We start from the raw sequence: 23,768 nt of genomic DNA, 5'->3' as shown, positions 1-23,768 counted from the left end.
CCCTTTCTTTTGTGTCCCACCCAAAGACTTTCTTTGTCTGGGCAATTTGTTCCCGCCCTTCTCCATCACCACCCTCATCCAAACCAGCCAATCCCAGTCAGGGGACCAGGCCAGGGGGCAAGAAGCCTCGATTGTGACGTCACGGTCCTCAAGCCTGAGCGTGAGCGTAAGGGAGGTGGGCTGGGGGCTTGTGACTAGCTCTAGGGGAGATCTTTTGGGGTCGTCAGCGCTGTCGCTTGAAACTGCCTGTCGGGGCTTCTCTAGACTCTTTGTGGCCTTAACATGGAATAGTTTGGTTGAGTTGGAGTTAAGGCTGGGCTTGACTTAATCATCAACGAGCTTCCCCCATCCCCGCCAGTCGGCTCGCTCAGCCAATCAGGAGAGGTGTGAGGCAAAGTGGAAGGATTGCGGCGCTGTCACAAGACACTTCGGTCTCAGTGGGGTGGCGGGCAGAGACTTTCACTTAGACTTTCACTACCGCTTCTCTGGGTCCTCCAGACTCGGCTCACGCTGTTTGGAGCGTGCATCCCGAGGGGAGATAACCCCCCCCTCTTGCCGTAAAATGAGTGCTTCAAGGTGCTACCTCCCCCTAGCGAGGGCAGGGTGGTCGGTGCCGCTGTCGCAAAGCAGAAAGTGTCTGGGCTCCTGTACCCCACCGTCGTAAAGATGCCTGCGGTGGGCGTGTCTTCCTCCCACTGTCGCAAAAGCTCCCTGCCCAAGTCTTCGTACCCCTCGGAGCCAGTCCATCACCTCGCTATGCCGTAAAGCGAGGCTCCCGACCCCGTCGTCCTTCTCACCGTGGTGGTCCCCAGCTCCTAGCACGGGCTGCTTCATTGCCCGGCAGTGCCGTAAAGCATACCTGGCCTCAGCCCCTGGTCGTATCCCTGAGTGTCTGCCCGCCGCGGTTGCCACGGTGCCGCCAAGCGCGGCTGTCGCGCTGCCCCGGTGTCAGCGGAGATGGCGGCGGGGTCGGGTGGGAGTGGGGGCTCTGGGGGAGGCCCCGGACCGGGGCCGGGCGGGGGTGGGGGACCTAGCGGGAGCGGCTCAGGACCGGGGTCCAACGGGGGTCTGGGCAGCGGCGGGGAGCTGCACCCGCGCACTGGGCGCTTGGTGAGCCTGTCGGCCTGTGGGCGTACAGCGCGGCGGCAGCAGCCGGGCCAGGAGTTTAACCACGGGCTGGTGTTGAGCCGAGAACCCTTGCGCGATGGACGCATCTTCACCGTCCGCATCGACCGCAAGGTGCAGCGCTGGTACCGCGGAACCGAGATGTGGAGGGTGGTGGGAGGGGACTAGAGGGAGACGGGGTAGGACAGCCAGGGTAGCCCACATCGCCGGGCACCGAGAGGGAACAGAAAGAACATAGAGCACCAGGGGGCGGACAGGAAGACAGCGTGAAGCAGAAACATTCAGTTTGAAGAAGACATTAAGAGCTTGAGTGTTTTCAAGATCCAGAACCAGGGAAGGGACACGAGGGCTAACCCACTAAAATGGCTGGGAACAGACCTCCTGGTACAATTTCTTGGGCATGGAGGATGGAGAGATGTCAGAGATGTGATGACAAGTGAAGAAAGATACCAAGGAACGAACAAACCTAATCCCAGCTCTTTGGGAGTCCGAGGCAGGCGGATCACTAGAGTCAGGGGTTCGAGACCAGTCTGGCGAACGTGGTGAAACCCCGTCTTTACTAAAAATACAAAAATTAGCCAGGCATGGTGGCGCGCGCCTGTAATCCCAGCTACTCAGGAGTCTGAGGCAGGAGAATGGCTTGAACCCGAGAGGCAGAGGTTGCAGTGAGCCGAGATCATGCCACTGCACTCCAGCCTGGGCAACAGAGTGAGTGAGACTGTCTAAAAAAAAAAAAAGAACAAACCACTGAATGACACACTCACAGGCTGTGCCAGAAGGATAGGTGAGGAGAAGTAATCCAGGGTGAGGGAAGTGTGTGTGATTCAGTGAAGAGGTCAGGCTCACAGAAAAAGAACTTGGGAGGAGGTTAAATCTGGGTAGAGCCTGATCCTTGGAGAGAATTAGGCCAGGGGAAGGGAATGAATGATACACAAGAGCAAGAAGTGTGGGTATAGGAAGTAGGTGAATTTGGATGGTTGGAGAGCCATAGAGACTAGGGAAGTTAGAGGAGACAGGAGACTGGAACCAAGGAATTCGTGCTTGGCTTGGAAAGGAGTGGTATAGTAAACACTGAGTAGAGAGCAGAGTTGCTAAAGGAAAGCCCAAATAATTTCCAAGACAGAGTCCAGAAAATCACTGTCTGTATCTGTGGATTAGTGTTCCAAGAGACAAAAAGCCAGCTAGCTGTCTGAGAGGTGGGAAGATATGGTGGCCTGTGGAATGGAGGGTGGCCCATTCTAAGTCTCTGTCCAATACCCCTATCCCAGGTCAACTCCTGGAGTGGCTCCATTGAGATTGGGGTGACAGCGCTGGACCCCAGTGTGCTGGACTTTCCAAGCAGTGCCACGGGGCTGAAGGGGGGCTCGTGGGTAGTATCGGGCTGCTCTGTGCTGAGAGATGGACGCTCTGTGTTGGAGGAGTATGGTCAGGACCTGGACCAGCTTGGCGAAGGGGACCGCGTGGGTGTGGAGCGCACAGTTGCTGGGGAGCTTCGGCTCTGGGTGAATGGGCGGGATTGCGGTGTGGCCGCCACAGGCCTGCCCCCTCGTGTCTGGGCCGTTGTGGACCTTTATGGCAAGTGCACCCAGATCACCGTGCTACCCCCTGAGCCAGGTTTCAGCCCCCCTACTCCCATCCCCACACCTCCCCTTGAGCCCCTGGCCCCCACTGAAGACTCTGCCTTGGCTGAACAGGGTACCTCTGCTGATGAAGGTGAGAACACGGCTAGGGCAGTGGTGGTGGGGTGGGGACAGAATGGGAGAAATACAGTGACAAGACAGGCTGGGTGTGGGCAGGGCCACCCTTATCCCCAAGTCTGTTGAATGGGAAAGCAGGAGCTAGAGGATGGGGGGGTCTCCTGGCTATGGGCCCTGAAGCAGGGACTGAACCCTTATTCCCCTCCCATCCCACCTGGTCCCCAGCCTTCATGGTGTCCCCAGCGCAGGCCCGGCCGGAGACGTTTCCTAACAGCCTTGAGTCGCATAATGGTGAGGGCTTTGGGAAGGCCCTGGGAAGGGGAGTGGGAAGTGAGGTGGACAAGGGAGGGCTCTCAGGAGAAGGGGCAGGGAGAGAGGCACCTGGTCTGGGGATATAGAGCCTCATCTCAACTTCCCAGCTTTCTTTTTCCATCCTGCTGCTGTAGACTTTGCCAGCATGGAGCTGTCTGAGGTGGTGAGCAACACCATCCTGTCTGCCTACAATGGAGGGCTTCTGAATGTGAACCTGAGCTCCCCGCCAGCAGGGGAAGGCCTGGGGTCTAGCGGTGCTGCCACCTCGCCCATTCTCACTTCCAACGATGCCCTGCTCTTTCATGAAAAGTGCGGAACCCTCATCAAACTCAGCAACAATAATAAGACGGCTGAGCGCCGGCGGCCCCTGGACGAATTCAACAATGGGGTTGTCATGACCAACCGCCCACTTCGGGACAATGAGATGTTTGAGGTGTGCAAAGTCCTGTGGTCTGGTTGGCGCCTTACCTCTGGGAGCTAAAGATGGGGCTCAACCATTGGCGCTAGGAGGGTGGGCCCTGGGGAAGAACCAAGGGCTGAAGGTCTCTTTCTGCATTTACATTCCCTGCTTCTCCCTTCTGTCCCTCAATGCCAGATCCGTATCGATAAGCTTGTTGATAAGTGGTCAGGCTCCATTGAGATTGGGGTCACCACCCACAACCCCAACAGTTTGGAGTACCCAGCCACCATGACCAACCTCCAGTCAGGTACCAGCCCTGGGCAGGGGCGGGGGTGCAGGCCTGGTGTTGCTGAGGGGAAGGAAGCCCCGTACTTGAACCTGCGTGTCCACCATCACCCAGGCACCATCATGATGAGCGGCTGTGGGATCCTGACCAATGGCAAGGGCACCCGCCGGGAGTACTGCGAATTCAGTCTGGATGAGCTGCAGGTGAGGGTGGCACACAGATCCTTGGACCACTTTCCAGCAGAGCCACAGGTACTCTGTGACCCTGCCAGGGCACCAAGCAGGGTCTCCTGTATGACCTAGAGCCAGTCCCTGTGTCTTCTACCTAAAGGTTCCTTCCGAGAAGGCAGAGTTGCCCAAGAGTTCAGCACTCAGATTTTGGAGTCAGATGGTTGACTTCCTCTTACTGTTTTCCCATTTGTAGTGGCGAACCGAGGCAAGAAGCTTATCCTCTTTCATTGCTCCCCCAGCCCCTGCAATCTCTAAAATGAGCCTACAAGTAGTACTCATTCCATAGGCTGAGACTTGTAGAAGCTGATGTCTGTGAGGTGGTTTAACTCAGTGCCTGACTCACGTGGAGCATTGAGGAAATGTAGAAACTGTCATGTCTGGAAAACAAGGACCCAGGACCTGTCCTCCAGGATGGTCTGAGACTGGCGAATGCCGTCTGGAGTTGTTCCTGTGTGGAGTGGGGTGCTCGGCAGGCCTCGGGACTCCTCTGAACTATTCGTCTTCTTTGAGTAGGAGGGTGACCACATTGGCCTCACAAGGAAGTCCAACTCTGCCCTGCACTTCTTCATTAATGGTATCGATCAGGGTAAGGGTCGCTCAGAGAGGGCCTCTGGGCTGGGGCTTTCGGTGAGGCTGGGACTGGGGGCTGTACTTCATCCTCCTGCTTCTCTTTGGTGCTTGGTCTCCGTGTTTGACTTTCTCCCCTCATTCTCCCTGCCCACTCCCACACCCCCGAACCTTCCTGCAACAGGAGTGGCAACCCCCTTGACGCCCCCAGTGGTGTATGGCGTGGTGGACTTGTACGGGATGGCTGTGAAGGTGACCATCGTCCACAATAACAACCACAGTGACCGTCTCCGCCGCAACAACGCCATCCTGCGGGCACTGTCCCCCGAGGGCGCTCTCCGCCGTGCTGCCCCTGCCGCTCAGGCAGAACCTGAGCGCCTGCTCTTCCACCCCAACTGTGGGCAGAAGGCAGCCATCACCCACGAGGGACGCACTGCCCTGAGGCCCCAGTATGGCCCATGGGGTGGGGAGAAGCCTGAAGAAGGGGTTCTAATGGGAGGGGGGCAGGGCACGGAAGTAGAAGGCAGAGGGAGCCTGGCGGGGGCAGCCTGGCGGCGGGGGAGGTTGAGGTTGAGTTCTTTGGCTTGGGGCCGCGAATGTTGGCAGGCATTGCTGGGCTAAGCCTTGGCACGTTGAGGGCGTGTGTTGGGGATCTGACTCTCCACTTTCTGTTCCCTCAGTGCCACCGATGACTTCAATCACGGCGTGGTGCTGAGCAGCAGAGCCCTGCGGGACGGAGAGGTGTTCCAGGTGCGCATCGACAAGATGGTGGACAAATGGGCTGGCTCCATTGAAATTGGTGTCACCACCCACAACCCTGCCTACCTCCAGTTGCCCTCCACCATGACCAACTTGCGCTCTGGTGAGCTCCCAGGAAGGGCAGGGCCAGGACAGGGTTTTGGGGGGAAGCTGTCCCCAAAGCCCTGGCACTTGTTCTCCAGCTTCTTTTTCACGTGTCACTCTTGTGACCACTCATTCAGTGGCTAGAGAGTGCCCCGTGGGCAGGGCTGTGGCTGTCTTGGAAGCTGCAGAGTTTTCTTGTCCTGCTCAGGGAAGAAAGCTAGTCGTCAAAGAAAAGGCAAGATGGGCTGTGGGCTCAGGAGTTCTGTGGGGGCTGCTATGGAAAGGAGAGGAGCCCTTCCTTTCCCTTCATGTCCTCTACTGCTCCTTGTCCTCCCAGGGACCTGGATGATGACTGGGAATGGGGTGATGCACAATGGGACGACCATCCTGGATGAATACGGGCACAACCTGGACCGCCTCAAGGTGGGAAAGTGGGTGCGCTGCCTGGCGGCCGCAGCAGGCATCACAAACACCACAGGGCTGATGCAGGACCAGCCCCGGCAGGAACTCTGCCTGACTCCTCACTCCAGCACCCCCTTCTTCCAAGGCAGGGGACACGGTGGGCGTGGTACGGCGGGAGGACGGGACTCTCCACTTCTTTGTCAATGGGATGACTCAGGGCCCTGCTGCCTGGAACGTGCCCCCGGGCGTCTATGCTGTCGTCGATCTCTATGGCCAGGCGGCCCAGGCCACCATTGTGGACGACGTGGGTGAGGGCCGGGCTAGGCTGGGGCCGGGGGTTAGGGTGGCCTTGGGAGGTCTGAGAGACACTTAGAGATCTAATGGGTGATGATGTCCACTTTTACAGAGGTGTCTCCAGTTCCTGAATCACTTCCTGAGGGGAATAACCAGGTGTCTCCAAGCTCTCCATCCTCAGGGGCAGGGGGCTCTGACCTGCGCTTCCACCAGCTGCACGGCAGTAACGCAGTCATCACCAATGGGGGCCGCACTGCCCTCCGCCACAACTGTCGCAGCGAGTTTAATGACGCCATCGTCATCTCCAACCGGTCAGTCTCTCAACTTTCATGTCCCCACCTTCCTCCTGCCCAGCCTCAGCCACCCAAGTGGAGCCTCTCTGATCACCATTCTCCCTGGCAGGGCCCTGCGGGATGGAGAGCTGTTTGAAATTGTCATTCAGAAGATGGTGGACCGCTGGTCAGGCTCCATTGAGGCTGGTGAGGGGCGTCTGTGTGTGTTGGGGGCCGTTGGATGTCTGTGCCTTGGGGGATTGGCCTTGACTTACCTCTGCCTCCTCCCAGGAGTGACTGCTATTCGGCCTGAAGACCTGGAATTCCCCAACACCATGACAGATATTGACTATGACACATGGATGCTGAGGTTGGGCTTCCTGCTTTGGGGGCCAGCTTGGGGCTGGGTGGAGCTGGCTGGGATCAGGGAAGCAAGGTTTTGGCCTATGGTGGCTGTGGGCAGTGACAGACCTAGGGGATCTGCCTGTCCCCTCTCTTGGATTCTGGGAAGCCCTGCTCAGGCCCACAGGGGCTCAGGCCTCCTTCATCTTAGGTAGTTCTTGCTTTTCCCTGAGAGGATCCCAGAGACAAAGGAGATAGGACTGGGCCTTACACCCAGATCAAGACCCCAGCCCAAGGCATTGGAAGGTTCTGACAGGCAGGGAGTGGGCGGGGGCCAATGTGAAGTTGAAGCTGGCAGGCTGACTCACCCCTTCTGCCATCCCCCCAGTGGTACAGCCATCATGCAAGACGGTAACACGATGCGCAACAATTACGGGTGTGACCTGGATGCGCTGGGCACAGGTGCACGCATTGGCATGATGCGAACTGCCAAGGGCGATCTGCACTACTTCATCAATGGCCAGGACCAAGGCGCTGCCTGCTCGGGCCTGCCTCCGGGTAAAGGTGACTATGTGGCTTTCAGCCTGCCACCCTCAGCCCAGACCACCTGGCTGTCAGGCTTCTGACTTTCCCTCTCCTCCCCAGAGGTGTATGCAGTAGTTGATCTCTATGGCCAGTGTGTCCAAGTGTCCATCACCAATGCCACCGGCCCCATGGACAACAGCCTGGCGACCAGCAACACCGCCACCGAGAAGTCCTTCCCACTGCACTCCCCAGGTGTGGCAGCCGGGCGGGGGCTGGATGGGTTCTGCTTGCCTGCTGTGCACCTGAGGAGTAGGGCTTCCAGGTTACAGCAGCTGTGCAAAGACGGTTGGCTGGGGTAGCTGCCGCCTCAAGGGAAGGGACAGCCCACGGTGGCAAGCAGCCAGTAAGGGGGAGGTTACACCTGGTACTTAGAGCCTGGACACTTCCCTGCCACCAGGGGGCCAGGACACCATAAACTGAGCATGCCAGGTTTGGAAATGAGTCTTGCTGTGGTGAAAAGAGGTATCAGGGCTGGGCGCAGTAGCTCATGCCTATAATCCCAGCACTTTGGGAGATCAAGGCGGGTGGATCACTCCAGCACAAGAGTTTGAAACCAGCCTGGGAAACACGGCGAAACCCCGTCTGTACCAAAAATACAAAATTTAGGCAGTTGTGGCGGCGTGCACCTGTGGTCCCAGCTACTTGGGAGGCTGAGGTGGGAGGATCGCTGGATCCCAGGAAGTCGAGGCTGCAGTGAGCCGTGATTGTGCTACTGCACTCCAGCCTGAGTGACAGAGCGAGACCGTGCCTCAAAAAAAAAAAAAAAAATACAATAAAGAGGTGTCAGGAGGCCCTGAGGAGTAATGGCAGATGGCAGATGGGGCGTTGGTGTCCCCATCTTGTTTCATCTGAAAGCTTTGCTCTGTTCCATCTGAAGCTTGCTGCCCCAGTCCTACCCCTTCCTCTGGTGCCATCTTTTCACAGTGGCTGGCGTGGCTCACCGATTCCACAGTACTTGCGGCAAGAATATCACTCTAGAGGAGGATGGCACGAGGGCGGTGCGTGCCGCTGGCTATGCTCATGGCCTTGTCTTCAGTACCAAGGAGCTGAGGGCTGAGGAAGTCTTTGAGGTAGGCCGTAGCGATGTGACAGAGGGGCTGCCAGGCCTATCGCGACAGGGCCAGCTCATCTTGTCTCTGTCTCATAGGTGAAAGTGGAAGAGCTAGATGAGAAGTGGGCAGGTTCCCTGCGGCTGGGACTGACCACACTAGCCCCGGGGGAGATGGGACCCGGAGCAGGTGGCAGTGGCCCAGGGCTGCCTCCTTCCCTGCCAGAGCTCCGGACGAAGACCACTTGGATGGTATCCAGCTGTGAAGTGAGGCGTGATGGGCAGCTCCAGAGGATGAACTATGGCCGGAACCTAGAGAGGCTGGGGGTGAAGTGGCTGGCTCCAGGGACAGGGGAGGGGTTGGGAGTGGCGGTGGCAGGGAGGGGTGGGCTGAGCATCATCTGTCCTTGTCCTGCCTTGGTCCTAGGTGGGGAGCCGTGTGGGTGTTCGTCGGGGGGCAGATGACACGATGCACATCCTGGTGGATGGAGAGGATATGGGGCCTGCAGCCACTGGCATTGCCAAGGTGGACCTGAATGCTTCCTTGGGTTTTGGGAGGATGGTTGAGGTCTTCCGCTGATCTCTGATTTTTCTGGGTCTTGTGTGCCTCCCAGAACGTGTGGGCTGTGTTGGATCTCTACGGGCCAGTCCGCAGCGTGTCGATTGTCAGTTCCACAAGGCTGGAGGAGTCAGAAGGCACCCAGCCTCCTTCCCCCAGTTCAGACACCGGCAGTGAGGGCGAGGAGGATGACGAGGGCGAGGAGCATGGCCTGGGAGTAAGTGGCTGCAGCATGGCCTGCTGTGCACGTGGATGGGCAGTTGCTGGGCCGTTGGATGCCAGGCCTTTTTTGGGTTCTCTGATCGTTGGGTAGAGGCTCACACTCAGGGTCTGTGCAAACTCCAGTGGGGTGGGTCAGTCCTGGCATTGGCAACCCATGCAGCTTAGTCTCTTCCTCCACACCAGGGCCAGAATGAAGTGGGTATTATACCCACCACCCTCGAGTTCCTGGAGAACCACGGGAAGAATATCCTCTTGTCTAATGGGAACCGTACAGCCACACGGGTGGCCAGCTACAATCAGGGCATCGTTGTCATCAACCAGCCTCTGGTGCCCCAGCTGCTGGTCCAGGTGGGCTCTCCCTCCCTGTCCCCAGCTCCTCTCGCTCCACAGTGACCCATGGCCAACCCTCCTGAAGAAAGGCCTTTTTGGGTGGAGAAAAAGAAAGCAAGCCACTTGGATGAGCTTTCTGGGCTTTTATTCATAGCCTGTAATGGGGTTTGTCAGTCAGTTACCACGAAGTCCCTACCTGGCGATCGGTAAGGGAAGCAGTAGGGACAGGCTGGAGGAGTCCAAGGGAAATGCCCGATCCTATATGTGGGAGCAGAGAGGGCTTTCCAGAAGAAGGTGCCTTTTTGCTACAAACTGAAAGATATATCAAAGTTAGCCAGATGAGCCCAGGTACAGTGGCTTATACCTGTAATCCCAGAACTTTTGGAGGCCAAAGCAGGCAGATCGCTTGAGTTCACGAGTTTGCGACCAGCCTGGGCAATATAGCGAAACTCTGTCTCTGCAAAAAAATACAAAAATTCGCCAGGCATGGTGGCACGAGCCTATAATCCCAGCTACTCAGGAGGCTGAGGTGGGAAGATCACTTGAACCTGGGAGGCAGAGGTTACAGTGAGCCGAGATCACGCCACCGCACTCTAGCCTGGGAGACAGAGCAAGATCTTGTCTCTAAAAAAAAAGAAAAAAAAAAAAGCTAGCTAGATGAAGGAAGTCCTACGAATAAGAATCCTGACAGATCATTACAGAGGCAACAGCAAGGTCACAGCTCAAACAGGGTTTTGTTTTGTTTTGTTTTTGAGATGGAGTTGTGCTCTTGTTGCCCAGGCTAGAATGCAGTGGCACGACCTCGTCTCACTGCAACCTCCACCTTCCGGGTTCAAGCGATTCTCCTGCCTCAGCCTCCTGAGTAGCTGGGATTACAGGCATGTGCCACGACGCCTGGCTAATTTTGTATTTTTAGTAGAGACAGGGTTTCGCCATGTTGCTCAGGCTGGTCTCAAACTCCTGACCTCAGGTGATCCACCCGCCTCAGCCTCCCAAAGTGCTGGGATTACAGGTGTGGGCCACCATGCCAGCTGATGGTTCTTTTTTTAATTATTATTTTAAAAAAACAAAAGGGAAATAAACAACTAAATTTGCATTTTCTGGTCCTTCCATGCATAAGAAAAGGCAGCATCCCAGGCCACATTCTGGGAGGTGCAGTATTCCCTCCCTGGCGGGGGGGGGGGGGGGGGGGGGGGGGGGGGGGGGGGGCTCGGTGTCGAGCCTGGTTCTTCCCAGGAGGCTGTGATTATGGAGTAGTTCCTTCTTCCCCAGGTGCGGATAGATTTCCTAAACCGACAGTGGACATCTTCCCTTGTCCTGGGAGTCATCACCTGCGCGCCTGAGAGGCTCAACTTCCCTGCTTCTGCCTGTGCCCTCAAACGGGCAGCCTGGCTGCTGCGGGGCCGTGGGGTCTTCCACAACGGTCTCAAGGTGAGTAGGAGCCATAGAGAAGGGGCGGGACCAGGCTTGTGTGTAGGGAAGGGCTGGCCAGAAGGGAGAAGTGGGCCCCTAGCCTTGGAGGTAGGACCACAGGTGTAAAAGGGGGACAGTAATGGGCAGGCAAGGGTGAGTGGCATTGCCTGGTCAGTTTTAGGCCTGCTGCTTCCTGCGGTGTCCCTGCCGTTGAGAATGTGCCGGTTTTGGGGAAGAGGAGGGGCTCTAGGTAACTGCAGCGGGAGGAGAGTCTTGGCAGCAGGCAAGCATGGAGGTGAAGCCAAGGCGCTGGCAGCAGGAAGCAGAGCAAAGGGCAGGACGGCTGCTGTGGTGGAGTGTGACCTCTGGAAGACAGCCGGTCTCTCCTCCCAGATCTGTGAGAAGTTTGGGCCGAATCTGGACACGTGCCCTGAAGGCACCATCCTGGGACTGCGGCTGGACAGCTCTGGGGGGCTGCATCTCCATGTTAATGGGGTGGACCAGGGGGTAGCTGTGCCAGATGTGCCCCAGCCCTGCCACGCGCTTGTGGACCTCTATGGGCAGTGTGAGCAGGTTAGTGGCAGTGGGGGCAGGGAGGAGGGTGCCTAAGAGTCTGGGCCGTCCAGGACGGGGAAGTCTCTGTTCCAGGATCATCAGGCCCTGGGGTCTGACCAAGCTCTGTCTGACTACCCTCTCCCCTACAGGTGACAATCGTGAACCCTGAGCCAGGGGCTGCCAGTGGGAAAAGTGCTGGAACCCAAGGGGACATGGAGAAAGCAGACATGGTGGACGGTGTGCCAGCCCAAAGGGACCCCGCTCCTGCCCCTACTCCCCTGCCCCTACCCTTCTAGCCTGACTCTTGTGACCTGTGCCCCTCTGCTCCCTCAGGCATCAAAGAGAGTGTGTGCTGGGGCCCACCACCCGCCGCTAGTCCTCTAAAGAGCTGCGAGTACCATGCCCTTTGCTCTCGCTTCCGAGAACTCCTGCTGCTTCCTGGTGAGTCCCGGTCCCCAGAACTGACTTCATCCCCAGGGCCAGGCCCAGAGCCGTGGAGAGCAGCTGAAGGGTGCCAGTGTGGCTGAGATCAAGGGTGGGAGCCACAGCACCAAGCCTGCTACTTACTGTCCCGCAGAAGATTATTTCATGCCTCCGCCAAAGCGAAGCCTGTGCTACTGTGAGTCTTGCCGGAAGCTGCGAGGAGACGAGGCCCACAGGCGCAGAGGGGAGCCTCCCCGGGAATACGCACTGCCCTTTGGCTGGTGCAGGTTCAACCTCAGGTACATACGAGCAGGGTCATGCCTTTCCCCTACTGTTTTCCCCCTGGAGAAATGGAGATCCCAAGAAGGTGCATGGAAGAAGTGATAGAACTTCCTGTCTAAGGAAGAGCCTCGTGAAGCTCCTCCACTGGGGAGCCAGTGTCCTTCGTTCTATCTGCCCCGCTTGTCCACCTCGTAGAGTGAATCCCCGCCTGGAGGCTGGGACACTAACCAAGAAGTGGCACATGGCCTATCATGGGAGCAATGTTGCAGCTGTACGGAGAGTGCTGGACCGAGGGGAGCTGGGAGCAGGTACTGGGGAGCAGGCCCATGCAAGGTGGGCTGAGCCTGGGGGGCTGTGGAGGAATAAAAAGGGCTATCTTAACCCAGTTCTCCTCCCAGGTACTGCTTCCATCCTGAGCTGCCGTCCTTTGAAGGGAGAGCCTGGGGTAGGGTTCGAGGAGCCTGGCGAGAACTGTGCACCTCCTCGGGAGGAGCAGCCCCCTCCTGTGCTGCTTTCCCCCTCCCTTCAATATGCTGGGGCCGAGACCCTGGCCTCCAAAGTGCAGTGAGTACTGGGAGGGGTGGGGAGAGATCTCCAGGGGCTCGGATGAAGAGGGCCTGAGCGCAGCCACTGGGGTCTTCATGATTTGCCCTCCCCTTTTCTCACCTCCTCTTGCTAGCTGCCAGTCTCCAACTCAGCCCTTTTTTCATTCATTGAACAAATACCACTTATATACTCTTCTAGTGGGCAAGAAAAGGAACCTTACTCTTGTGGAACCTCTGCTTTTTCTCTCTATAATGTTCATACATAATAAGTATTTATTATTTATTTATTTATTTTTGAGACGGAGTCCTGCTCTGTCATCCAGGCTGGAGTGCAGTGGCATGATCTCGGCTCATTGCAACCTCCACCTCCCGGGTTCAAGCGATTCTCCTGCCTCAGCCTCCTGAGTAGCTGGGACTACAGGCGTATGCCACCAAGCCCGGCTAATTTTTCTAGTAGAGATAGGGTTTTGCCATGTTGGCCAGGATGGTCTCGATCTCCTGACCTCGTGAGCCACCCGCCTCGGCCTCCCAAAGCCAGGATTACAGCATGGAGCCACTGCACCGCCAGCATTTTAGCATCTTTAGCTGCACAAGTAAGGATCTTATGGAAACAAAGAAAGAGTGGGGCTGGCTGAGCAGTGTGGCTGGTGTAAGAATCGTGAAGAAAGAGTGGGGGCTTAAGGACAGCAGTGTGGCTGGAGGGCATCAGAAGAGTGGGGCTGGCTGAGACAGCAGTGGCTGGAAAGACCGAAGAAAGAGTAATGGAAGGACAGCAGTGGAAGAATGAGGGAAAGAGTGGATGGAAGGAGACAGTGGAAGGAGGACAGGGGAGAGGGGGGGGAAGGACAGTGGAATGGACAGTGGAATGGAGGAAGGAGACAGTAGGGAAGAAAGGAAGTGGCTGGTGTGGGCATCGTGAGGAAAGAGTGGGCGAAGGAGACAGCAGTGGCTGGTGTGGGCATCGCAGGAAAGAGTGGGGCTAAGAGGACAGCAGTGGCTGGTGGCATCAGGGAAAGAGTGGGGCGAAGGAGACAGCAGTGTGGCTGGTGTGGGCATCGTAGGAAAGAGTGGGGCGAAGGAGACAGCAGTGTGGCTGGTGTGGGCATCGTAGGAAAGAGTGGGGCGAAGGAGACAGCAGTGTGGCTGGTGTGGGCATCGTAAGAAGGTGGGAGAGATTCGAGCAAAGGCTTGAAGAAGGAAGTGAAGGGTGTAGCTGAGCAGGCTTTGGGAGGAAGAACATTTCAGGTAGAAAGAACAGCTAGAGTGAAGTTCCTATAAGGCGGGAGTATTTCCTAGGTACAGCAAGGCTTGTGTGGTTGGAACAGACTTTGCAAGGGGGAGATGATGGGGAGAGAAGCTTCACTCCCTTATTTTTTCCTGTTTGACAGATTCCGGGACCCCAAATCCCAGCGGACGCACCAGGCTCAGGTGGCGTTCCAGGTGTGTGTGCGCCCTGGCTCCTACACCCCGGGACCCCCTTCCGCTGCCCTTGGAGAACCTCCTGACCCTCACTTCAGTCCAGCCGAACTTGAGTGGGTCACTAAGGAGAAGGGGGCCACACTCCTCTATGCCCTGCTGGTACGGGTGGAATGAGGGGTCAGACACAAATACTACAAGCACAGTCGGGCCTCGGGCCCATGGACTCTGGCGACTGCCTCCACCTCATTCCCGTGACTCGTGGCATGCGCAGGTGCTGGAGCTTGGCAGCCGCGCAGGAACATGTAGGCAGGCTCTCAGATGTAGGTGGCAAGTGGCACAGCTCCATGTCTGGAGGCCCAGCACTCCGTCTGATGGGAGGAGCCATGGGAGCCCAGCTCCAGGCCCTGGTACCCCTCTTCATGCACTGATTTGGGGAACATGACTCCCTTTTACTCCCCTTCCCCACATCACTTAATTTATTTCCGTTTTTGTTTCTGGTTACTGTGAATCCCAGAGGAGTCTCTCCCTGTGCCCACATGAAGCTGCTTTTTCCGGGGCCACCGGGCGGGAGTGGGGAAGGGTGGGCGCACGGAAGATGGGGGCCTCTGTACAGTTGTTACTGACTCTGATTTCTAAGGAGCCAATAAACACCGTCTCAGAGCCTCCGCCTCGGCCTCTCTCTCGCGCGCCCCTCTCCGGAGCCCGCGTCCCCTGGGGTGCCACCAGGTGGGCCCGCGAAATTAAAGAGAGCTGAGGATGCCAAGACCAGTTTACAGCCCTCGTCGCCCGCGTTCCCGGCTACGGGGTTTGGACGCCGCGGGCACCCGTCGCAGCGCGCTTCCGCTTTCTCTCACCCAACCCGTGAGGTCGGCCGCAGACGTGACTCCGGAAGGACTTGGCCGGGCCGCCGGATGTGACGCACGGGCCAGGGCGCGCCGGAGCTGCTGAGAAAGCGCAGAGAAGGCGGGTAGGGAGGGCTGGCGTCCGGGCTGGCTGGGCAGGGAGCGGCAGCACCGAGTCGGGGATCCCGGCGCCGCCCGCGCGCGCGGTGGAGCGGGGGCTGCGGGCCCGGCCGGGTGGCGGGCTCCTGGGACACGTGACCGGGGCGGCGAGCGGGTCGGGCGGACGGGCTTCCGCCTGGGCCGGGCGCGGCCCCCTCTGAGCGCCCGCCTCCCCGCAGGCGCCGTCTGAGGTCTGGCAGTCAGAGACAGAGCCGGGCGCCCACGGCCCGAGCGCCCACGGCAGCACCATGCCCGCACTCCTGGAGCGCCCCAAGCTTTCCAACGCCATGGCCAGGGCGCTGCACCGGCACATTATGATGGAGCGGGAGCGCAAGCGGCAGGGTGAGCCGGGGCCATAGCGGGGGGACACACGGCCCAGAATGGCTCCTGTACCTCAGGGTTGGCCTCAACCCAGCGGCCAACCAGTGAGCCCGCTGCCGAGCGCAGAGGAGGGAAGGAATAGCCCCGTTGTGGTGGGATTTAAGCGTCCTGGTCCACGCTCCAGAACCCTTGAGACGGGAAGGACCTTGGAGAGCACCTGATAAAGCCTCTCCGTTCCCTATTGCAGCGATGGGGGAGCTTGTCCCCTCGAGGCAAAGAGCGCACAGGCGTGTTGGGATGACTGGGTTTTGCTGGTCTTCAATCTAACGTTGGAACTGTTTTCACTACCCTGCCTCCTCTTCATTCTGCCTGATTCTCCAGAGGAAGAAGAGGTGGATAAGATGATGGAACAGAAGATGAAGGAAGAACAGGAGAGAAGGAAGAAAAAGGAGATGGAAGAGAGAATGTCACTAGAGGAGACCAAGGAACAAGTAAGCAGTCCCTTGAACTCTCCCAGCTTTGATTTCTTCCCTTGACTCTCCCTGCCTTCATCTTCTCTTCCCACTCCCTCCCAGATTCTGAAGTTGGAGGAGAAGCTTTTGGCCCTACAGGAAGAGAAGCATCAGCTTTTCCTGCAGCTGAAGAAAGTTTTACATGAGGAAGAAAAACGGAGGCGAAAGGAACAGAGGTGGGATCAGAGTGCTAAAAACTGAAATGGGGGCCAAGTGGAACTGGGATCAAGTAATAAAAGAACTAGTGTTTAATGGCGAAAGAGAAGGCATCTGTCCTTGGCTTTGACCTGCCTTCGTCTCTCTCCAGTGACCTGACCACCCTGACATCAGCTGCATACCAGCAGAGCCTGACTGTCCACACAGGAACTCATCTCCTCAGCATGCAGGGTGAGGACTAAAGAGACCACCTGATGGAACCGGCCTTCTTACAGGTTGCAGCCTCCCATTTCAGCATCATGAAGCCCTTCTCCCTTTCTAGGGAGCCCTGGAGGACACAATCGCCCAGGCACCCTCATGGCAGCTGACAGAGCCAAACAAATGTTTGGACCCCAAGTGCTTACGGTGAGAGTAGGATTGGATGCCCAGCCCCTATTGCTTCCATCCATGCATCCTTGCCACCAGTATTCAAGTCATAAACATATCAAGCACTTAAGTTTAGGGGGAAATGGGGCATACAGATACACACAAGTCACTGGGTTTCAGCTTTCAGGTTTATAGGCGAATTCTCATTCTCCCTCCTTAGACCCGGCACTATGTGGGCTCAGCAGCTGCTTTTGCGGGGACACCAGAGCATGGACAATTCCAAGGCAGTCCTGGTGGTGCCTATGGGACTGCTCAGCCCCCACCTCACTATGGGCCCACACAGCCAGCTTATAGTCCTAGTCAGCAGCTCAGAGGTGAGTAATAGGAGGGATGGGGCTTGGCCTTCCTCAACGTCAAAGGAGGAATGCCATTGAGTAAAAGGTTTTAATGGCTCTGTCTTTTCCTTTCTCAGCTCCTTCAGCATTCCCTGCAGTGCAGTACCTATCTCAGCCACAGCCACAGCCCTATGCTGTGCACGGCCACTTTCAGCCCACTCAGACAGGTGATAACATCCCATGCAGGAGCTCTAGCTCTCTGGGTCCTCCCCTCCCTGTTTCATTCTCATCTCACATGCCCCTCTTCCCCACGTAGGTTTCCTCCAGCCTGGTGGTGCCCTGTCCTTGCAAAAGCAGATGGAACATGCTAACCAGCAGACTGGCTTCTCCGACTCAGTGAGTATGGCACCTTGGGAGGTCAGGGTTAGGGATATGTTAAGGGGAGCTTCAGTATGCCTCAGGCCCTCTCTTCTCTGCAGTCCTCTCTGCGCCCCATGCACCCCCAGGCTCTGCATCCAGCCCCTGGACTCCTTGCTTCCCCACAGCTCCCTGTGCAGATGCAACCAGCAGGAAAGGTAAGAATGATAATAAAATTTACCTGTCAGAATTCCTACACTAGGGATCCAGAAAAGCAGGATTAGGTAGGACCGGTGGTCCACATCACCTGGTTTTTCTTCCTCTCTGGGGGTGGTTACCAGTAGGGCATTAGGTGGGAGAGTACGCCCAGTGACAAAGCCCTCTTTTCATCACCACCGCCAGTCGGGCTTTGCAGCTACCAGCCAACCTGGCCCTCGGCTCCCCTTCATCCAACACAGCCAGAACCCGCGATTCTACCACAAGTGACCATCAGATTATATCTTCAACATCATGCCCCCTGCCCCACTGTGGGTGAGGGTACCCCCCGTGTGTCCCAGGCCAATAAAATCTACCTGCCACTGACCCTGGCTGCTGCTGTTTGTGTTGCCTCCCACCCAACTGTCTGGAATAGGTCAAGGCTGCTTGGGGGGTGGGGGGATGACTGGCAGGTCCACAGCAAGTCAGTGATAGACAGCGGGTTCCAATGAACTCAGTGGCAGAGTTCAGTCTTTTTGTAGCTTCCAAATATACCCATTTAATTCAAATAAGCAGCTGAGTTGGGGGCTTCATATTAAACTTGTAGTTTTATTCAGGTTTGATTTTAACAAATGTGTCGGGGAGAGAGCCCGCAGGGAAGGGTAAAGCCCACGGGGGCAGGGCCCTCCCAGATGCCTGAGGAGGGGGCAGGTCCCCTCCCCTCTCCTCCTCTTCCCTCCCCATCTAAAGGGGTTTGGGGAGAGACACAGGCAGGGGAGGGGGCTGGTCCCCAGTCTGTTGGGGTGGTGCTCAGGGTAAAGGGCTATGGGCAACAGGGGACCAGACCAGGGCTGAGTGGGGAGGGCACAAGGACCATTTGCCAGAATCCACCACTTTCTGATTCCAGATTGAATTAAAAAAAAAAAAAAAAAAAAAAAAAAAAAAAAAAAGACTAAACCACAAGCAGCACCCACCCCCTTCTCCCCCACCAGGGGTGTAGTGTGAGGGGAGAAGAGGAGGGCAGCTTCACCAAGGCCACGGCTTCGCTTGCTCCTGGCCAAGGGAGCTAGGTGAAGGGGAGGGGCTCCCCGACAGATTGAGGGGGTGGGGAAAACCAAAATAAAACGTCAAATAAATTGTGTAGGAGGAGTCCAGCCTACGACCAGGCCAGAGCCGGGCCAGGCTGGGGGAGGGGGCCTCTGCAGGTTCAGAGGATCACTGCTGCCACCACCGCCACCCTAGGTAGGAGAGAGAAATTAGTAAGATAGGATAATACCTTCAACAGGAAGGATAGGGAGGACAGGGCCAGGCTAGGGGCACAAAGTAAGCCTGGAACAATTAAGACTAGAGCAGATCTGCTGAGGACAACAAAATGTGAAGGGGACAGTGAGGGATTTGTCACACTCACCTGGGAGCCAGTTATTTTGCCATGGCCTTGATTGCAACAGCTGCCTCCTCTGTCATGGCAGACAGCACCGTGATCTGAGGAGCAAGAGAGAGCCAGGAGATGTCTGAGCTCAGGAAGAAACGTTCAGAACAAAGCTGAGCACAAAAGCAGGGAGGGGGCCGGGCGCGGTGGCTCACGCCTGTAATCCCAGCACTTTGGGAGGCCAAGGTGGACGGATCACGAGGTCAGAAAATCAAGACCATCCTGGCTAACGTGGTGAAACCCTGTCTCTACTAAAAATACAAAAAATTAGCCGCATGTGGTGGCGGGCTCCTGTAGTCCCAGCTACTCAGAAGGCTGAGGCAGGAGAACGGCGAGAACCCGGGAGGCAGAGCTTGCAGTGAGTCGAGATTGCGCCACTGCACTCCAGCCTGGGCAACAGAACAAGACTCCATCTCCAAAAAAAAAAGGAAAGAAAAAGCAGGGAGGCACCATACCAGGATCTCTTCTCCACAGTCGTACTTCTGCTCAATCTCCTTGCCAAGGTCTCCTTCAGGGAGACGAAGGTCCTCTCGTACCTCCCCACTGTCCTGGAGCAGTGATAGGTACCCATCCTGGATGCCAATCAGCTGGGGGCAGATAGGGAAGGAAGCTGAAGGTAGTAGGCCCAGGGAGGCTGAGAATAAAGGCTCTGATAGACAAACTGGAGTGATAGCAAACTAATACCAAATAACCTCTCCTGCCATTTCCTTCCTCTCCCAGCACAAGCTCTCCTGGTCAGTCCCTATCCCCCAACTTCTCCCTCCACAATGAACGGCTAACCCATCCTCATCCAAACCATCTACATACCTGGAAGTCATTCCTTTTGATGTTGGGGACATCCATGTTATGAGTTGACGGGCAGATATCTTCATATTTTTTCCCAGTGAAGATGTCAATGCCAACCAGGTGGACCTGTATGTGAGCATCACAAAGAGAAACCCAACCGAACTCTTAAGACGGAGGAAACAAAGGCGCCAAGTGACCTTGCCTGATGAGGGAAGTCAGACTACATTGTTGGGGCAAAGACTGGAGTATTGGAATTGAACCAGTCAACTCAAGAAACAGTAAAGCCTCTTAAAGAAAACAAAACAACAGAGGCTAAAAACCACCGTTGAGATTGGGGTTGACAGCACAAGAGAAAACTGCATGGCAGGCTTAGAGAAGACGGTTACCTTGATAAAAGATAAGAGGCTAGGAGTCTAGGGTAGTGGGAGGAGTCTGGGTAAAAGTTTGGAAGAGTTTTCTGGACACCAGGAGAAGGAGCTGAGAAATTGGGAAATAAGGAAGGTAGAAGGGGAAAGATAAGAAAATAAGAAATGTGAAAGAGCTGAAGAGAAAAAAGGACTTGCAGGGAGATCAGAAATAACTATGTAGCTAGAAAATAAGGAAGCCAGAAGAGCACAGAGAAGGATCCAGACACTAGGGAATAACCCAAGATCAGTGTCAAGTCAAAAGATGGAAAAACTGATTAAGGAAAAACACCACAAGAAACTCAACAAGAACGAACCAAGTTGAACTTCTAGAGACAGGAAAAATCTGAGATGATGAGGGAAGTGCTAGCAAGAATGTTAAAACCCATGACAGCATGGAGGCTCAAGGAACCCAAGGAGAGTGGGATGGGACAGGTAGGGGCAGTTTGATTCTGCATCAGAGTTCCAAAGGGAAAGCTAGAACTGGGGAACGAAGCAGCAAGGTGATCTGAAAGCTCAGAATTAACGCAGGAGTCCCTCCAGGGGAAGGCCACATTCTGGTAGAATTGGAGAAACCCTGGGCAACGTGATGGAAACAACCAGCTACAATGGCTCAAGGGAAGAAAAAGTGAAAACCAATAATAAGGAAGGAGCAACTGAATAGCTAGAGCATAAAGGCCTACCAATTGAAGTTAAGAGACTGGCACAAAGCTGGAGAAACGGAGGGACTACCAGATAATGATGGGGGGACAGAAGGGTAACCACAGAAGAGGCTGAAGACTGGGGAGCAGGTGTAGTTGTCTGAATGGGTATGAAGGCTGAGTGCTAAACAAAAAGAATCAGACAGTAAAAGCAGAGTTAAAGGAAAGTCAGCACTGTTGGCAGCTTGCTGCTGGGAGCGCCAAGGATACTGGAGGCACGGGGAAGGCAAGATGTGGAGGTGAAATTCTAACCTTGGCGTGGCCGTGCTTGCCAGTCTTCGAAGTAGACATCTCGACGATCTTACATGGCCGGCCTTTGAGCACCACAAAGCCATTCTTACGTAATGCTGAGCACTGCATTGGGAAGGTGGCTGAGGCCCCTGCATCTCCTGTCTCGAAGTCCAAATCATCTGCCATTTTAAGAGGCTTCGATTCCAACTAGAGCCAAGAAGAGAACTGAAGTGAATAAGCATGGAGGTTAACAGGACCTCCAATCTATCCCATTTCTCTCTAGAAACATTTTCCCAACTCTTTATTCCATTACCCACCTAAAATAAAGTCAAAGTTCCTGAACTTAAAATACTGACTGGGCTCAAATATACTCAAGAACTGGTGTGTGTATGGGAGGGTGGAATAGCTGGTTTCTCCCGCATAAATCAAAGTTAGAGTGGTGGCTTGGGAAAGGAAGGCTCTAGGGAGCTGGAATGTCAAATCTCAGAGATGAGAAAAGGCCTACTTCCTGGGAGCGGGGAGGACTCAGGTGTTACTTGCCACTGAAACCAACCACCCCTCTTCCCCACACACAGCCAGGGCTATAATTAGGTGAGCAGCTATGATCCAGCAAAAGGGCAGGGCTAATGTGGGGGGGAGGGTGGAGACCGGAGGACAAGGCCCCACCCATCTGTTACACCGCCCCCCCTCCATCCACACACAAACCAGTCACTGCTACAGGAAACCACAAGGCCTCTTTGGGGGATTCCCGCCTCGCCAACATGCACTTGCAACAAGCCAAGGGGGAGAAAGCAAAGTTGTTTCCGAAATGATCCCCCTGCCAAACACCTCGATCTTGGTTCCCAAAGAGAACCCAGGAACCCAGCCTCTCCTGGAAGGCCCTCCCACTTTTCCCAGGATGCATCTGTCCTGTCGGCTTTTCAGGCCGGGCCAGTACAGTCAGTAGAAAGTGGGAGAGGTGGGGGGTGGTGAATGACAATAAAATGAAAGCAAAAGGTTGGTAGTAGTGAGTAGTAGAAAATCATACTAGGCTAGTAGAGTTAAGGACTTCGAAACCGTGGAACTCCCAAACCAGTTACAACGGGAAGACAGTGACAAGGTGAAGAATGCCTATCACGGTGGGAAACTCATCTGCCGGAGACTTGAAGGCGCTGTCCGCCCGGGCCGACAGAAGAGTTGGGCTCCTGTCCAAACGCCCTGTTTCCCCATTTCTCCGGCCTCCCAGCTCGAAGGAGTGCCACTTACACCTGGCTGGCCGCCACACTTCACAGGAGGGTTTTGCAGGAAAGCTCCAGGGGCCCTTGAGGTTGGGAAGCGCTAACATATGCCAGCAGCATGCCCTCCGGGGTGATCAGGACCCGAGCCTCCGGCTTCTCCCACTTCTCAAAATCCCAGGCCCCCTAGGACACCCCGCGAGGGCTAGCTCTCCCCGCGCTAGGGGTTGCCGGCTCCTGCAGACCATGTGGCCGTTCTGGGCTTCCGGTGGCCGGGACCTGGGGGGGAGGGGTCCCCGCGCTGCCATGCGGCCCCGGTCCACGCTCGGCCATGCGGCCTGCGACCCCGAGGGCAGCCTCCCGTGGGGGGCACTTCCGGTGCCGCGGCCGCCCCCTCCTCAGAGACTGCGCCAGGCCGGAGCCACGCCGCCTCCCCTCCCCCCGGCCGTCCGCCAACCCCCCCCATCATGCCCTCTCACCGAATAGCCCCCTCCCCCACCTCACGTGGCCGCGCTGCGCCGGGTCCTCAACGGCCCAGGTACCCTTGCCCCGGTGGGCCGATCTGGCCTCTGGCCCTCGCCCCGGCGTGGCCGCCTGGCGGCCTCTCCCGCGTGGCTGCCTCGCGGCTCGCCGTCCCCCGCCCTGCGTCGCTCCAACGTCACCGGGCCAGCCCCAACCGTCACCCCGCGCGCCAACCGGGGCGCGCGCCCGCGCCTCTCCGCACCTCGCGCCGCTCTCCGGCTGAACCCGTGCGGCGGCGGCCGCCGCTCCCCTCTGCCCCCTCCCCGACCCCCGCGCCGTTCCATCTTCTCCCGGGCCCAAACCAAGATACCGCGCACGCGCGCCCTGCCCGCTCTCACCTCGCGCGAACGCACTGACTCGACCCCGTCCGCTCGCCGCGAGCCCAACCGCTGCCTCCGAGCCCGCTGCCGCCGCCGCCGCCGCCTCTACCGCCGCCGCCGCTGCTGCACACGGGTCTTAGTACGCAGGCGCCGACTCCCCACTGACCAACCAAGCAGCCCTATGACAGCCGCGCAAGCGTGCTATCTCTCTCCTCCGCCCTCCACCCCCGCACTGCGCAAGCGCACACACCCTCCCCATCTCCACCCTCCCTCCCACCTACCCGGCCAATGACGCGCATACGTGACCCCGCCCCTCACAAACCCTGAGCGTCTTCAACTAATCTGCAACGCGCAGGCGCCCCCGGTTTTTTAATCTCTTCAACCTCCTCTTCCCTCCCCTTGATAGACCGCTTGTCCTACCGGACAGTCCTTGCGCCTGCGCAATACGGAGCCCTGCACTCCACACCCTCTAAAGGAAACGCCTGGGTCTCAGAACGCATGCGTGTTCGGAATCCTAAACGCCCCTTCCACCTCAGACGTCGTGTGTACGCCGGGCGTTGAAAAGACCACGCCGCTGGATCACTTGTCTCGTCTAGAACGCATGCGTCTCAGGATACGCCCCACTTCGGCTTTAACTGAACTTAAACGACTCACACGTTTCAGAAAACTTGCTCTGGGGGGTGGGCCCCTTGTCTTGGAATCAGTCCCCCCAGTTCCACACATGCGCGGAAGATGTCTTTCCGCCCCACTCTTCCTAGCGCGGTAGT

The 23,768-nt window shown here is 56.8% G+C and overlaps 3 protein-coding genes across 18 annotated transcripts; 2 read left to right on the top strand and 1 right to left on the bottom strand.

Annotated features, from left to right (window-relative positions):
- Positions 1–418: 418 nt before the first annotated feature.
- NEURL4 (neuralized E3 ubiquitin protein ligase 4) lies at positions 419–14,816 on the top strand. Of its 3 annotated transcripts, none has more exons than XM_009189542.3 (29): positions 419–1,239; positions 2,394–2,838; positions 3,048–3,113; positions 3,269–3,567; positions 3,730–3,841; positions 3,935–4,023; positions 4,564–4,636; positions 4,802–5,066; positions 5,298–5,479; positions 5,798–5,883; positions 6,008–6,170; positions 6,269–6,467; positions 6,559–6,635; positions 6,720–6,798; positions 7,159–7,334; positions 7,416–7,547; positions 8,280–8,425; positions 8,503–8,730; positions 8,831–8,929; positions 9,018–9,179; positions 9,368–9,532; positions 10,787–10,945; positions 11,321–11,500; positions 11,632–11,719; positions 11,816–11,923; positions 12,060–12,204; positions 12,383–12,495; positions 12,586–12,751; positions 14,121–14,808. In XM_009189542.3, exons 1-29 carry the CDS (start codon positions 958–960, stop codon positions 14,323–14,325), a joined length of 4,689 nt encoding a protein of 1,562 aa, XP_009187806.1. In that variant the 5' UTR covers positions 419–957; the 3' UTR covers positions 14,326–14,808. The 3 variants fall into 3 exon arrangements, with proteins under 3 accessions (XP_009187806.1, XP_009187807.1, XP_031513196.1); XM_009189543.3 differs by having other exon boundaries at positions 941–1,239; positions 7,159–7,328; XM_031657336.1 differs by lacking the exon at positions 419–1,239 and having other exon boundaries at positions 2,746–3,113; positions 14,121–14,816.
- A 68-nt stretch (positions 14,817–14,884) lies between these two features.
- GPS2 (G protein pathway suppressor 2) lies at positions 14,885–19,687 on the top strand. 9 transcript variants are annotated; one of them, XM_003912231.3, is made up of 11 exons: positions 14,885–15,118; positions 15,332–15,494; positions 15,855–15,964; positions 16,049–16,161; positions 16,293–16,372; positions 16,464–16,546; positions 16,728–16,881; positions 16,980–17,069; positions 17,159–17,238; positions 17,322–17,417; positions 17,602–18,344. In XM_003912231.3, exons 2-11 carry the CDS (start codon positions 15,401–15,403, stop codon positions 17,683–17,685), a joined length of 984 nt encoding a protein of 327 aa, XP_003912280.1. In that variant the 5' UTR covers positions 14,885–15,118; positions 15,332–15,400; the 3' UTR covers positions 17,686–18,344. The 9 variants fall into 9 exon arrangements, with proteins under 9 accessions (XP_003912280.1, XP_009187803.1, XP_021784359.1 ...); XM_009189539.4 differs by lacking the exon at positions 17,602–18,344 and adding an exon at positions 19,544–19,663 and having other exon boundaries at positions 14,989–15,118; positions 17,304–17,417; XM_021928668.2 differs by lacking the exon at positions 17,602–18,344 and adding an exon at positions 19,544–19,661 and having other exon boundaries at positions 14,990–15,118.
- Positions 17,984–23,768, bottom strand: EIF5A (eukaryotic translation initiation factor 5A). 6 transcript variants are annotated; one of them, XM_003912235.3, is made up of 6 exons: positions 23,656–23,768; positions 20,967–21,152; positions 19,631–19,735; positions 19,279–19,410; positions 18,803–18,876; positions 17,984–18,632 (listed from the first exon to the last, which is right to left on the bottom strand). In XM_003912235.3, the coding sequence occupies exons 1-5, from the start codon at positions 23,722–23,724 to the stop codon at positions 18,814–18,816; spliced, it is 555 nt and encodes a 184-aa protein (XP_003912284.1). In that variant the 5' UTR covers positions 23,725–23,768; the 3' UTR covers positions 17,984–18,632; positions 18,803–18,813. The 6 variants fall into 6 exon arrangements, with proteins under 6 accessions (XP_003912284.1, XP_003912281.1, XP_003912282.1 ...); XM_003912232.3 differs by lacking the exon at positions 23,656–23,768 and adding an exon at positions 23,020–23,388; XM_003912233.4 differs by lacking the exon at positions 23,656–23,768 and adding an exon at positions 22,659–22,822.

This window comes from Papio anubis, chromosome 17 (genome assembly GCF_008728515.1).
Source record: "Papio anubis isolate 15944 chromosome 17, Panubis1.0, whole genome shotgun sequence".
Taxonomy (NCBI): domain Eukaryota; kingdom Metazoa; phylum Chordata; class Mammalia; order Primates; family Cercopithecidae; genus Papio; species Papio anubis.
The sequence above is the reverse complement of the archived record's forward strand: the minus strand, read 5'-3'. Positions and strand labels throughout refer to the sequence as shown.

Coding starts and splice junctions, on each gene's coding strand:
- NEURL4 (XM_009189542.3), top strand. CDS start 958: ATGGCGGCGGGGTCGGGTGGGAGTGGGGGCTCTGGGGGAGGCCCCGGA. Junction 11,501..11,631: donor TCTATGGGCAGTGTGAGCAG/GTTAGTGGCAGT, acceptor TCTCCCCTACAG/GTGACAATCGTGAACCCTGA. Junction 12,205..12,382: donor TGGTGCAGGTTCAACCTCAG/GTACATACGAGC, acceptor TCCACCTCGTAG/AGTGAATCCCCGCCTGGAGG.
- EIF5A (XM_003912235.3), bottom strand. CDS start 23,724: ATGTGTGGAACTGGGGGGACTGATTCCAAGACAAGGGGCCCACCCCCC. Junction 19,736..20,966: donor GCAAGCACGGCCACGCCAAG/GTTAGAATTTCA, acceptor GCTCACATACAG/GTCCACCTGGTTGGCATTGA. Junction 19,411..19,630: donor TCAAAAGGAATGACTTCCAG/GTATGTAGATGG, acceptor ATCTGCCCCCAG/CTGATTGGCATCCAGGATGG.
- GPS2 (XM_021928665.2), top strand. CDS start 15,401: ATGCCCGCACTCCTGGAGCGCCCCAAGCTTTCCAACGCCATGGCCAGG. Junction 15,965..16,048: donor TAGAGGAGACCAAGGAACAA/GTAAGCAGTCCC, acceptor ACTCCCTCCCAG/ATTCTGAAGTTGGAGGAGAA. Junction 17,070..17,158: donor CTTTCAGCCCACTCAGACAG/GTGATAACATCC, acceptor TTCCCCACGTAG/GTTTCCTCCAGCCTGGTGGT.